Source organism: Oenanthe melanoleuca, chromosome 17 (genome assembly GCF_029582105.1).
Source record: "Oenanthe melanoleuca isolate GR-GAL-2019-014 chromosome 17, OMel1.0, whole genome shotgun sequence".
NCBI lineage: Eukaryota > Metazoa > Chordata > Aves > Passeriformes > Muscicapidae > Oenanthe > Oenanthe melanoleuca.
Window position 1 is genome coordinate 1,721,904 of NC_079350.1, and position 13,731 is coordinate 1,735,634.

Below are 13,731 nucleotides of genomic sequence, written 5' to 3' on the forward strand. Positions count from 1 at the left end.
TTGGTAACCTGCTATGGATGCCATACACTGGGTAATTCCATGGTGTAAAAGAAGGCCCAGCAGGTTGGCCAGAGGAAGGAGCTCTTCCATGGAAGAACTGCACAGAAATTATTGGCAGTGCAGTGCTTGTATGTGTTAGGTAGGGATACCTTATCTCAGCAGTTTTTCCCCAAAAACACTCACTGTAGGACAGTTTTACCTATGGACTATGCAGGATGGCATTAAAACTGGGCACCCTGCTGGGTCTGCATCAGATGTTTGTTTTTTTTAAAGGCACAGGCAAGAAGTATCAATTTAGGAGGGGTGTTGGGTTTTGGCACAGTGTTGGAAGATATTTATGTGTGTTCAGGACTTCAGCTTTATTAATATAATTCCCCCTCCAAATCATCTTATTTCTTGCTTCCTTATCCATACACGTACATGCGTAAGAAAGAGAGAGATGCAAGTTTTCAAATCTGATCTTGCTAAAACTTGTTAAAATATGTTTTGGATGAGCAGGTAACTGGTTAACAAGTGCAACTGGGAGTGTGTTTTAACTTCTGATCTCTGGTGCATGTTCCTGTGTGACATTTCAGTGGCATGTGGTTCTTTTCTCCCTCTTTTTAACTCTGGGTGTTTAGCTTAACAGAGTCATTTTTATGGATTTTGCCCCCTGAAGTTTTCTGTTTTCTCTGTTTAAAAAGTAGCATTGACTGTGATTATGTGTGTTCTCTTAAATACAATGGGCATGGGGGACCCTTCCAGATGTGTTTCACTAGGATCAGACTTTCCGTGTACTGTGGGGTTCCTGTTGTGCTCCCATGCCCTCGTGTTCCACGTTTGGCAGGTGTAAGGGGGCATGTTGTGATTCCTCTGTACCAAAGTTGCTCACCTGTATTGTTCAAATGGAGTAATTTATTATGTGGAGGTCTTAAGACTGTTTAATCTCACATCTGTAGGGTATTAATAGTCCTCACTGCAACATGGTTGGTTCAACTGTCTTTGCTCCCAATGTGATTGATAAAAGGTTGGAAATGTAATAATGAAAGCTCCTGTTGCATTCCTCTGGCTGTGTCAGTAAGTGGAACAGAAAGACTTCATTCATCAAGGGGAAATTCAAGATAAATGTAAATTATTATAATCAATCCCAAAAATATGCTTGTATCAAATATACATAAATCTGTTGTTGTTCAGCACTGTTATTTGGCTTTTAGTAGTTGCAACACATTTCTGTATGTGTAAATAATACTTTTTGCAGGCTGTTTTTTCCCTCTCAGGCTTGGCAGCTCCTACAGAGGTGGGTATCAGCAAGTGATTTATCCTGGCCTTGTACACAAGCACTGAAGGGGGAGACCAGATCCCTCTGCTCTTCCAGCCAGGGCCACATAATGCCAGAATTCCTGAGAAATACTTTGTGCTGCAGGGAGCAATACATGAGCACTCTTGCTTGCAATATGAGTAATTGCTGATAATAAAGCAAAAAACACAGACCAAAGAAAGGTTAAGGAAGCAGAACAAAGATGTTCTTTGCATTCTGCTGCTTTGGAAATAAGTGGTGGTAGTATTATGGAAGAGAGAGGGTTGTTGCTTCTAATTAATGGAGGTCTGTTTGGATTAATAGTGGTTGTTTGGAAACTTTATTCAATTAGAAAAAGTTAAAATGCAATAATTATGTATTAAGTTGTTGGGGACAGTAATAAGCACATTCAACCCTTCTGTCCTGGAAGTTTACCTATTTTCTTTTGGCTGTGTGCTCACATAATTGGATTTCTTTGATACTTTTGCATTTGATAAGCATTTAACCTTGCCTCTGTGGCTATGTGAGACTCAAAATCCAGCAAGGAATTGCCTTGATTCCTGGCTTTTCCCTGCAGTTCCCTAGGAACAATGCTGTAAATCCCGCTCTGCTTTGTCACCTTGCGGCGCACTGGGCTGGGGCCCCTGGAGCCACCCCAAACTCTCACCTCTGTCCCTCCCCAGCAGCACACCCACCCAAGAGGTGAAAGTGTTCCCAGCACGCTGACAGGCCAGCTTTACACATCAGCTCCCAGCTCCCATTTAATTAAGCAGCTTGCTTTCTTCCTCTCTTTGCCTCTCCTTGGCTCTCCTCTCCCCGTGGCTCCTGCCTGTCGCCCCCCTCTCCCGCTCTCCTGCATGCGCTCTCTCCCTGTTTTAGCAGCCCTAATGAAGCAGTATTCTTCATCGATCCTGCTGATTGCCAGCCCATTCCTTTTGTTTGTTGGCACTGAGCCATTCTGCTGCGCTCTGACAGCTCAGCTCCTCTAATTAGCTCTGTTGTTCTTTTCCCCATGTTTCACCATGTTGCAAGTTCAGTTGAAGTTGCCACAAACTTAATCCTTCCATTCCTGCCATAAATTCACATTCTTAAGCTGTCTTTATTGTAGAGAGGAGCAGCCTTGTGTGGGGACTGATCTCCAAGACCTTAACATCTGACCTTTTCATAAACCCTTTTTCCTAAGAAATAGTGGCAATACAACTCTGGATTTCTTCATCATATCTGCTGTGCACCGTTTCCTTTGAAATGAAAATTCAATGCAATAATGCTGCTTCTATTTTCCGCATACTGGTGTGTAGGACAGAAGCACTACACACAATTTGGTGGCTTTCTTCTGGCAGGAAAATTTGAGGTTTATGTACTTGTGAAGAAAAATTTAAAAAACAAAACCAAAACAAACGTGGAAATCTCCCCTCCCCCAACAATTTACATTTTTTAAAAACTTCCTTAGTAACTCCAGACCACTCAGGCTGTAGGCCATAAACAGCTCCTTTCTCTTGTCCCTCTTAAGGGAGCACAAGCTCTGGGAGGTCAGGAGCTGAGTTGTATTCCCAATTTTATATGGGTGTTTGGGCATTTCTGTTGAGATTAGCATTGAGCTGAGCCAATAGATCTGACTCCTTTTCAGGTAGAGTTGTACTTTGTTAACAAAACATGTGAAGCTGGTGTGCACAGTCTGCCCTGATGCTGCAAATTCCCTCGTTTGACTCACAGAGATAAGTTCAGCACAGAATTCCTCAGCAGTGTAGGCTTGTTTGCTTGTGGGGATCCTGGTCAGAAATCAAGCTGAATTTCCATACATTAGAAGGTGATGGATATCTATGTGAGACTGGACTGGGAGCAATATCATCCTCCACAGAAAAGATTTGGATTTTACTAGAGACAACAGAAGTCTGACTTAATACCAGGAGTGATAATGACAATATGGCTGGTGAGGGTTTGTGTTCAGCTGCTGAAGGAAGCAAATTTTTAATGAAGAATGAGCTGAGATTTAAAACATTTCTCCTAAGTACACATTTTCCAGTGCTCTCTTGCACAGAAGTCCTCACCTGAGAGGTTGGGTTCCTGGGAGCAAGTGGCCAGGAGGGTGTGAGAGCTGAGCCCACTGTCCAGAGCACATGGACATCCCCAGCTCCTCTCACTGCTGACTGCACAGGGAAAGCTCACTCACTCTTAGGGAACCTTTTCTCTGAAATTCAGCCTGTACCAAACAGGACAGAGCAAATAGCAAACAGTTAGTGACAAGCATATATATATATATGTTTAATTTGGGAGTCCTAGGGCCGTGTGGTTTATATTCGTCCTTAAGTTGACTGATGTATCCACCTTCATGTGTAATGTTGTGGCACAAAAGACAGAGCAAGGCCCAGTGAAGATCCCTGTAGGATACTGGTGGTTCTCCATGTGTTGCCTGTCTGCTGTTGGATCAGGGGCAGTGCTTGATGAGATGTCTTTGTGCATGTCACAGGTTCGTCCCCCAAGACCTCATGTGGTTAAGAGGCCCAAGAGCAACATTGGTGTGGAGGGCCGGAGGACCTCAGTTCCCAGCCCAGAACAGTAAGTACTGTGATGCTCTGCTTCTCTCTGCTTGCCTCAAACAGCATGTTCAGAGATGGAACTCACCAAAGGAGACATTAAAAAATACTACAGATTAAAGTTAGTTTCAACTAAGAAAAATCTGATTTTTTTAAGAAAAATTTTGAAACATTGTAGAAGAAGTACAAAAAGCAAGTAACCAAAGTTTGCCTATAGAAAAATTGTGGTTTGCCAAGTTATGCATGCTCTGATTAGCCTCTTCAGTGAAAATTTTCAGGTTTTGGAGGTTTTTTAATTTCTTTGTTGTTTTGTTTTGTACTTTTCTTTCGAGGAAATTGTTGGCTCCAGCCCTGTAGATGCAGTGTTCTTGCCAGGCTGTAGCTGGAGGGTTCAGAACTGTTTATTTTACCATGATGGCAGAAGGGGCGGTGTCTAACTCTGCATTAACAGGACCGTGATGTCTGTGTGAGCTCTGTGGTGAGGGTTTGCAGGGCCTCACTTCGCACAGTACCAGCAAATTTATCCCACCTTTGGCTGTGGCAGTGCAGGGGAAATGTGCTGCTGCAGCCCACTGCTCCTGGACAAAAGGTGTTGATTTCCAGGTCTGCCTGGTGCATACCAGTACAGGTATGTTCTGGTACCTCGGAGGCTTTTTCAGGTGCTTTCACTGATGTCACTTACCCAGGGATTTTTGCAAAATCAAGGGGTGTGTTGCAGATTCCTGACAGTGCCAGAGTGCAGCTAGCAATGGGCCTTCAGGGGTGGCCCTGACCAGGGAATGGATGTTCTGAGCTGTGGATGTACTGAACTGTGGATGTATTGAACTGTGGGTGATCTGAGCCATCAATGTATTGAACTGTGGATGTTCTGAACTTGCCAGCACAGCCCAAACACACTGGAGGAGCATCAGTGTATGGGTAGCTCTTCCCAGCTCACCAGGGTAGGGGCATACTCTGGCTTTGGCCTAAACTGAAAAGTGATTTCTGTTTATCCCTTGTACACCAGTATTTGTCTATTTTGCAGTGGAATTTGATTGCCCTCTTGTGGAGCAGATTCAGCTCCTGCAAAGGGCTGTGCTGGCCCTGCGCAGAGGTTGTGGGTTGATTTTTAAACTAAAAGCATTTTCATGATATTTAATCTTATCTCTCACTGTATTTAGGTGGAGGATAATTGAATCAATTTAACATTTATGTGTGTTCCTATGGAGGATTCTGCCTGTTTGGGTTCAAAAGCTGTTGACATCCCAGTGTTGCTCACTGCTAACATATACCTTCAATTCTTGCCACTATCAGACCACACATAAACATGAACATGAATGGGTAACATTTTACCAATGCTGGAAATATATTGTATTGTAATTATTTTAAATGGGTCTAGTTTATTGCTGCTAGTTTTAGTGAGTCTTTACAGCTTAGCTGCTTTCACAAAATACTGAATTTTCATGTTTCCCACAAACTTTCTTTTTTCTGTCCCGGTAAGAAATAATGTTTGTATAAGTGTTCTGAAATGGAAACAAGAGAGGTGTTGTCTCTTTAAAAAACTGCCAGTGGTTTAGGGTGAGCTGGAGGGGCTGTGTGGGATGGGACAGGGGAAATCCCAGCCCTGACCTGGCTCTCGGGGCCCCACAGGCACTTGGGGGTGGAGAAGGGTTTCCATGGCCTCACCAAGCTGGGAGCTCTGATACTGGGTGCTGGGTGTGCAGGATGTGCAGGAAGGAATTCAGGGTAGCTCTGTGCTGTGCTCACATGGAAGAGTTGCCAGGTAATCCAGTCAGTCCCAAACCTCCTTATCTCATAGCGGCAAGAAAGATCCTGTGCATCCAAATCCCTCGTTCTCTGCATTTTACTGGCTAAGAGGGACAAATTCTTTAATTCCCTAGAGCTCTTGTATAGCTGTTCTTTAAAAAACTATGCTAATAAAAAAAAATTCTTCCTCAAATCTGCAGAGCCATTTTTAGGAGAATAATGACAAGTCCATACACTCCTTTGTACCATAATCTCAATATTCAGGAAACAGCAATATCATAATAAAACATACAAATTTAATTTTCTTATAACTAGAATATCCTTTAAAATCATTACAGAATTCTCTTTACTAATTCCCATATCCTGCACTCCCATTTTCTCTGTATTTTTTTTCTATCTCAAGTACATTTAGGTGTCAATTAAATTTGAAATATCTACATTTGTCAGCATTTCATTTTTGGCCAGCATGATGTGCTGCTGGTTTGTCCATGCATCCTGACACATGAAAAAAGCTCCCAAGATGCAGATCTTCCTCATTAAAACAGAGCCCCCGCTCCGTGCTGCTGCCGGCGCCATGGAGCGCGTCCAGTCCGCGCCGGGGCTGGCATGGGATTTACCGAGAGAGAGGGGCTGGCAAACCCGGGGCTGGCACGGGATTTACCGAGAGAGAGGGGCTGGCAAACCCGGGGCTGGCACGGGATTTACCGAGAGAGAGGGGCTGGCAAACCCGGGGCTGGCACGGGATTTACCGAGAGAGAGGGGCTGGCAAAGCCGGGGCTGGCACGGGATTTACCGAGAGAGAGGGGCTGGTAAACCCGGGGCTGGCACGGGATTTACCGAGAGAGAGGGGCTGGCAAACCCGGGGCTGGCACAGGATTTACCGAGAGAGAGGGGCTGGTAAACCCGGGGCTGGCACGGGATTTACCGAGAGAGAGGGGCTGGCAAAGCCGGGGCTGGCACGGGATTTACAAAGCGAGAGAGAGGGGCTGGCAAAGCCGGGGATGGCACGGGATTTACCGAAGGGGAGCAGCCCTGGCAGCCCCAGCGGCTGCAGTGGCCCCAGCTCCTTCCCCTGGATCCCTGTTACAAGAGGAGAGGGGAAAGAAAGCAGTACACTGCCTTTAACGGGGATAATGCAGATTGTGATTTACCACCAGGCTGCAGCCACTGCACCTGTTAGAGACTTTTTATTAATTAGCTCTGACCCAGCTGTGAGTAAACATTCATTGGCAGTGGCAGCTCAGGCCCTCTTGGGCTATTGGTTGTAGCATCCAACTTCTCTTTTCCTGACCTAATCTTTAAGAACTGATTCTCAGTTAACTGCTGAGGGAAGGAACATACATACCTTACTTGACAAACTGTATTTCACACCAATACTTGGACAGCTTAGGTTTTATTCTAGAGTGAAGCAGTTTCAAATGGGAAAAATAGTATAAATAGGACTGGTGCCCTGGAGTCAGCTCCTCTTGTGCATCAGACTAAATGTAAAGTAGAAGGGGGGATCTAATGTTTGTCAGAGCTCAGAGCCTGAGGAGCAGAGCTGGCTAAGAACAGAAGGATGCCCAGCTCTGTAGGGAACATGTTGGGGAAAGGAGGTTTCTGTATTGTCCCCTGCACTGTGGTGAGGCTGTGGGCTGCAGTCCCTTACCTTGGGCACCCCACAGTGCCCTGTCCGTAGCAGAGGGGTTATGTGCTGTGCCTGAGCAGTGGGTCAGGATGATCTGGTCTCTATCCTGTGGATCTGGCACTGTTGCCACTCGATAACTTCCTTTTCTCTTCCTGTTCCCCAGCCTCGTAAAGCCCATGCGACACTATACAGTCTTCCTCTCTGAGGACTCCTCTGATGATGAATTTCAGCAGGAAGAGGATCCTGTCTCTGGCTTCTCTGAAAACTTTTTCTTCTCTGCTCCTTTCGAATGGTCTATCCTTTACTCTTTTGCTGTGTTCATGCCAGCTCCGAACAGTGGGGTTTGCATTGCTCAGGGCACCTGCTTCTGTACTGGGATTTTAGAAATGTTCCTGGGGTCTCTGTACAGTGCTTGATGGATGATCAACATTTCTCCTGCTTGTTTGTCTTGATGTTGAGCAGCATGAAAAAGCATCCTCCTGCATGAAACACTGCAGCAACACACAGCTTATGGACTTCCATCAACTCAAGCTCTGTGGGATGTCACCCTTCCATTTGTCCTTTGTTCCAACATGCTGCTTGTGCTCCTGTCCAGACCTTTCACCATTCATTCTCGTGTGGTGCTACTGTGCTTTTCGGTTGTCCTGTGAGCCTCATTCCAGTGCAGTTATCAGCCTTTTCCAGTGTCACCTGTTTGATCCCAGCCTCTCTGGTCTGTCAGGTATCACATCCCTGCAGGTGTCCTCTGAGGGCATTGAGTGCAATCTGACAGTTATACAAGAAGGAAGTTTGTTTAGTCTTTTTGTATCCAGCTTTTGAATGTGTAACTTGTACATTCCCAAAATCTGTAACTCAGCCTTGAAGACTGCTGAGCAGCTGGGCCAGAACCGCTCACTGCCCAGGGTGCCTGTGTGAGGTGAGGGGAGCCCTGCCAGCTGTGGGTTCAGCTGCACTAAATCCCTCTTGCAGCCTATTTGAATATCCCAATCCCAGCAGGCAGCTCTGAGCTGAGCCCTCACTGAATGTCAGCAGAGGATTTGCTATTTCCTAACCTTGCCTGCTTGAGGATTTCTAGAGGATGAAAGGGAGATAAATTGCATGGAGTTGCACTCTTTCTTTTAACAAGTGCAGTCACTGGTTTGACCAGAACCTGTAGGAAGAGAGGCAAGGGTACTGTGAGCTGCTGCTTCAGAAATCCACATGATGCCACATGCAGGCAGTTCAGGGGCTGGGAGATGGATGATGCCCAGTCACAACTGAGCAGCTGAAGCCTGGCAGCCACAGCTGGCTCAGGCCAGGCTGGAGAAGGAGGCTGCCAGTGGGACAGACAGGTCTGCAGTTGCTAAAATCCACTGTGTGCTGCAGACAAAGGTTTGGAGGCTGACAGGGAAGGGATCTGACTGCAGGCAGGTGGGATAGGGAGGAGCAGTAGGAAAAGGCCAGAAAGTGTTGCCACACTTGTGTTGGGAGTGAGGAGACCAGTTTTGTTTGCAGAATATCCCTTGGGGGGGTTGCAGTATGACCCAGAGTGATGTGAGATGAAGACACCAAGGTTTGTGAGCTCCCTGCCCTGAGGCCATGTGCTGTCACTGTGCCCTGTACCTGCAGTGTCCCTGTCCTGGTGTGGGCTCAGTGCCTGCACTGTGTGTGCTGGGGAGGGAAGCAAGCTGGGCTCTCTGAATTTGCATGATATAGATGTATTATGATAAAATATGGAAAGGGGAGGAGGGTTCTTCCATAGGATGTGTTTTTGCAGGTCTCACAAATATTTTCTTTTAATTGAAAGCTTGTTTAAATGCCACAGTACAACTGCCTGCCAGTCAAGTGCCAATCCCCACAGCCATGTGTGGCACTTGTTGTTATTAATTGGATGCACATTGTGCTGCTGCTCTCTGTACACACACCAAAATGCAAATATGCTGCTTCAGTTTTTTGCTGAGGTATGTGCAAGAGAAGCATCCTGCTAACTCAGCCTCGGCTGGTAATGTAAAGGAGGTGTCTTCATAATGGATTGTGGTTTTCTTGATAAGATGACACCAATGAAATCATTGAAACCTGCACAGTGTTCCCAATTATTGCAGGAAAGCCCTGAGTTATGCTGTGTGCTGAGTTAGCTGAAAGCCCAAGGATGTCAGAGCCTGCAAACACGGGGTGCAGAGGCCGTGCCCAGCCCAGCCAGCATGGGGAGCTGGTATCCTATTGTCCCTGCTCTGAGAGCTCCCTCCTCAGCCTGGCTGTGCCTGCATGAGCAGCTTTCCTCTGAGCACTCCCCATTCAGCTCTTCCCCTTCTGAGCACCCTCGGGTGCCAGGTCCCCTCTGCATGTCCCCCTACCCTCAGGCACTGCTCACAGCCTGCTCTGCACGGGGGGCTCTCTGAGCTGTATTTCCACTGGAGAGCTCTTTGTAACTCATCTGGCTCCTTAGGAAACCGTGTTCAAAACAAAGAATTAGAAGTATATTCATCTGCAATGTGATTTTTGGTTCTGTGCCAGGCCTCAGCCGTACCGGGCGCTGAAGGAGTCGGACAGTGCCGATGGAGAGGACGTGGGCAGCCCCGAGAAAGGCAGAGAGCCGCTGCCCCCCAGCCCCCTGCTCTCCAGCAAGGCCTCAGAAGTCAACCTCCTGGAAGACATCTTCCCCAGCTTGGGAGTAGAAGCACAGCCCCAGCCCCTGAGCCAGGCCAAGAGCCTGGAGGACTTGCGGACACCCAAGGAGGAGGCGGAGCAGCGCTGCTCCTTTGAATACCAGGTCAGGGGCTTCCTGTGCCCTGCGTGGCACTGAGCTCATTCTGAGGAACTTTCCATATTCTTGGGTAAATCCTAATAATCATCATCATCTGTTTTCCAGGGATTTGCTTATGTGTTTCAAAATTAATTTCTGAATTAAGAAATGGCATAAACAGGACTCAGTTATGAGTAACTGTTTCCTCTGAAGCCTTTGCTTCTGAAGGAGAGAAGATGTGCCCTGTTCCTCAGGATCTGTTTGTGCAGTGGCTGTCACACAGTTATCTTTGAAGTTGTTGGTCAGCAGTGAGAATGAATAGTTGGTAATTTTCAGGTCCCCTCCAAACCCTTTTTTCTTTTCATCTGGTTATTTTGGTCTAAGCATCATCTGAACAATCCCCCTCTGAAGAATTGGGATTGCTTGTGAAGGAGAATAGCTCAGAAATTGTTAAACTAAAGCAGACTACAAGATCTTCATCTGACATTAAAGAAGCAAATGTCACTTCTACTTATAATAATAATGATTTTAGTGTTACATTCAGATATTTCATTTGTCAGCTTATTCTGTGCAGCAGTTAAGGCTTCTCAGCTTCTGTGCCTTAGACAAGTGTGTGTGCTCCTTACAAGGCTCTGACAGATGCACAACATGTCCCAGCTGAACAGCCCATGGGGGCAGAATTGGAGCTGCAGAGCTGGAATTGGAGCTGGTTCCTGTCTGTCCTTCCTGCCACCCGCTGTTGTCCCTCTGCACTGCTGGCAGCCTGAGGACAGATCCTCTTCCTTTACAGCAGCCTGAACTCTCTTCCTGCTCTGTGTTGTGAGGACATCACTAAAAATTAATGTTTGTTCTGCTCTATTGCAGAGAATGGATCTTGGTGTGTCCGAGAGGAACAGGATTGTGCCAAGCATGAAGCTGTCCCACCCTTACAACAAGCTGTGGAGCATGGGCCATGATGATATGGCTATTCCCACCAAATATTCCCAAAGCTCACCCGAAAGACCCTTGGCAGCCCTGGGTAACATGCCCCCCATCACCAGGAGACCCCAGAGCAGAGACAGTGGTCTGGCTTCTGCAGAAAAGGATGAATCCAATCCCACCATTCAAGGGAACATCACCATTCCTAGGCCACAGGGAAGAAAGACTCCAGAACTGGGGATTGTGCCACCACCACCAGCACCCAGGGCTTCCAAGCACCAGGCTCTGGCGGGGTCAGCGGAAATCCTCACCCCCCATGGGCGCAGCCACTTGGTTTCAGATCTTATCCCAGAGCCCTTTGGGGCTGGGAATGTGTCCTTAGACCCCGAAATGCAGCAGTCTGTAAATCCCTCCTCTCGCCCATCGCAGCTGCTGTGCAGTGCTGCCGGCACTGCTGAGATGCTGCAGCCCGTGCGGGTGAAGACGGAATGTGCAGGGAACGAGAGCGAGCTCCTGCTGAGCCTGCTGGACCCGCTGAGAACCACGGGCTGGCCAGGCCCAGCCCCTCCAGGCTCAGCCCTGCCAGGCCCAGCCCTGCCTAGCTCAGCCCTGCCAGGCCCAGCCCTGCCAGGCTCGGCCCCTCCAGGCTCGGCCCCCCCAGGCTCGGCCCCCACTCCCACCTTCAGCTCCCTGCCAAGTGACTTTGTGCCTCCTCCAGCTGCACCCTTTGCCCAGCCCCTTGGCTACCCTGCCCCAGCTGCAGCTCCTTTTCTGCAGCCCTCCCCAAATCCATTCACCCAGACACTGCCAGGAGCCCTTCCAGTGTCCCTGGTCAGGCCCCCGAGGGGCTCCTTCACCCCCTCCTTAGGTCACGCTTACAGCTCCAGCTTCATAAGCCCCACTGCCAGCTTCTATCCACCACAGAGACCTCAGCCCCACATGGCCACTCTGTCCATGCCAAACCTGTTCAGCCAGGCTCCAGCTGTGCCAGCAGCTGGCTCCTTGCTCCTGCAGCGCCACAGCCCTTCTCCCACCAGCTCCCTGCAGCCAGCGTGTCTGGGTGCTCCCTCCAAACCCCGAACGCTGCAGGTGGGCCAGCCCAGCACAAAGATAGATCCCAAACAATCCCTGGCTCTTCTGGCTGGTGAACCCCCTCTGGTCCCTGCCAGGCCAGCCAAGGGCTTGGAGTCGGTGTTACTGTCCTCAAAATCTGAGGAGACAAAAGATCCATTTGAAGATCTGTTAAAAAAGACCAAGCAGGATGTGTCACCCACACCAGGTAAGGTGGAGCAACTCAGAAAGCGATGGGAAACCTTTGAGTGATGCGCCCCATGGCCTTGGTGTCCTTATGGAAGTGACAGAGGGATTTTTTTGGTTTTTTTGAGCCAGCATAAAACCAAGCATTTCTTTTAAGAAAGGCTGAGCCAGGAGCGCTGCAGGACCATCGCTGAGCTGCAACTCAACACAAGAGCTTTTGCCCACAGGTCAGAGTCTCCCGTGTCCCAGTCCCTGGCACTGCTTCCTCACTCTCCCCACCACTGAACCTTGGGATTCCTGCACTGACCAAAGTCTGAGGGGAGGTGGGTTAGGTTGGATTGGGTTGGGATTTCCACACACAGCTTTTCAGGCAGCACTGCTGATGCACAAGTTCCTCCCTCCCTGTATTTTCAGTCCTTGGCACACCTGGAGCATGACACAGCCCACTCTGCTGGGGTTCATTCCTGCCTCTGGGAATGGACATCAGTTTTTCTGGTATTACACACAGTTACACACAATGTTTTGTTTCCATGTGCAAAGTGCAGCAAACCAGCCCATAAGTTACTGAACTGATCCATGGGCTCTGTGCTCACTGAACCCCAGCCACTCCTGGAGCTGTCAGAGGGACTTTGGTGGCACCTTTAACTCTCCCCTGACCCCCAACACTGACAGCCAGGGCAGAGTTGTCACAGGCCTGGAAACCACAGCACAGAGCAGCTGCTCAGGGATTGGTCCTGCATCTCTGTTGGGAAACTGGAAACACCAGCAATTGTTTTCATTTTTTTGACTTTGTTTTTGTTAAATACATCAGAAAATAGAGGCCATAAAGAGTATCCTAGTTCTTATATATGTGTATCTTAATATTATCTATCGATATTATAAACTGCAGTGTATGAATGGAATGTAACAATATCTTACTTGATTACAAGATTTTCTCAAAAAAGAGAAAACCCGTGGGGTATCGAGGTTCCCAGCTGCTGAGTGCAGGGGCAGGCCGGTGTGCTGCGGGCAGGGCGTGGCCCGAGGGGGATCTGGGCTCGGTGGCCTCGCTGAGCCTTGGGCTGGCCCCGCCTGGCTGCGAGCGCAGGGGAGGCTCAGCTGGGTGTTCTGAGCCCCCTCTCTGTTCTCCAGACATTTCACACAAGCCTCAGCATCCCCCAGGAAAGCTGCTGGCTCTGATCATTTCTGTTTCACTTCAGTGGTGCTTTTTTGGTTTGTTTTGGGCACACTCTGGTGTCAAACCTGTCACTCTGGCAGAGGGAATCGCATCACCATTGAGCCTTTGCTAAAGGAAATCATCTTGGACACATGGGAAGATTCTTGTAAAGCTTTATCTTGATTTCCAATGTATCTATTTTCTTCATGTTATCTTGGAAGTTTTCTTACTTTGGGGAATGGGAATGGCTGTCTCTGTGTTCGAGTCTGGGCAGTACAAAAGAAAAATAATATCTGAAATGCTGCTGGTTTTGGTAAGACCACAATATTCCAGGAATATTCTGTTTCTGTACAGTGCTGTTCCTCTGACAGGCCATTCACTTGGATTTGTACTTTCTTTTTGTGTTGAAAGACAGATGGGTTTAGTATTGAATAGTAAAATATTTGAAGTCTAAGATACCAGTTCCATTTTCTTTGATACAGTTCAGAATAAGAA

The 13,731-nt window shown here is 47.9% G+C and overlaps 1 protein-coding gene across 9 annotated transcripts in view; it reads left to right on the forward strand.

Moving 5' to 3' along the window:
- Positions 1-13,690, forward strand: part of DENND1A (DENN domain containing 1A) — a 149,727-nt gene extending 136,037 nt beyond the window's left edge. For 5 of the 9 annotated variants that reach the window (XM_056505450.1, XM_056505455.1, XM_056505452.1 and 2 more), the window contains 3 exons: positions 3,744-3,832; positions 9,677-9,932; positions 10,770-13,690. In XM_056505450.1, the coding sequence (XP_056361425.1) occupies positions 3,744-3,832; positions 9,677-9,932; positions 10,770-12,146 (1,722 nt within the window). In that variant the 3' untranslated portion in view covers positions 12,147-13,690. Of the gene's footprint in view, positions 1-3,743; positions 3,833-7,346; positions 7,476-9,676; positions 9,933-10,769 lie in introns of those variants that run through there. The other 4 variants (XM_056505459.1, XM_056505458.1, XM_056505453.1 and 1 more) reach the window with 3 other exon arrangements.
- The last annotated feature ends 41 nt before the right edge of the window (positions 13,691-13,731 follow it).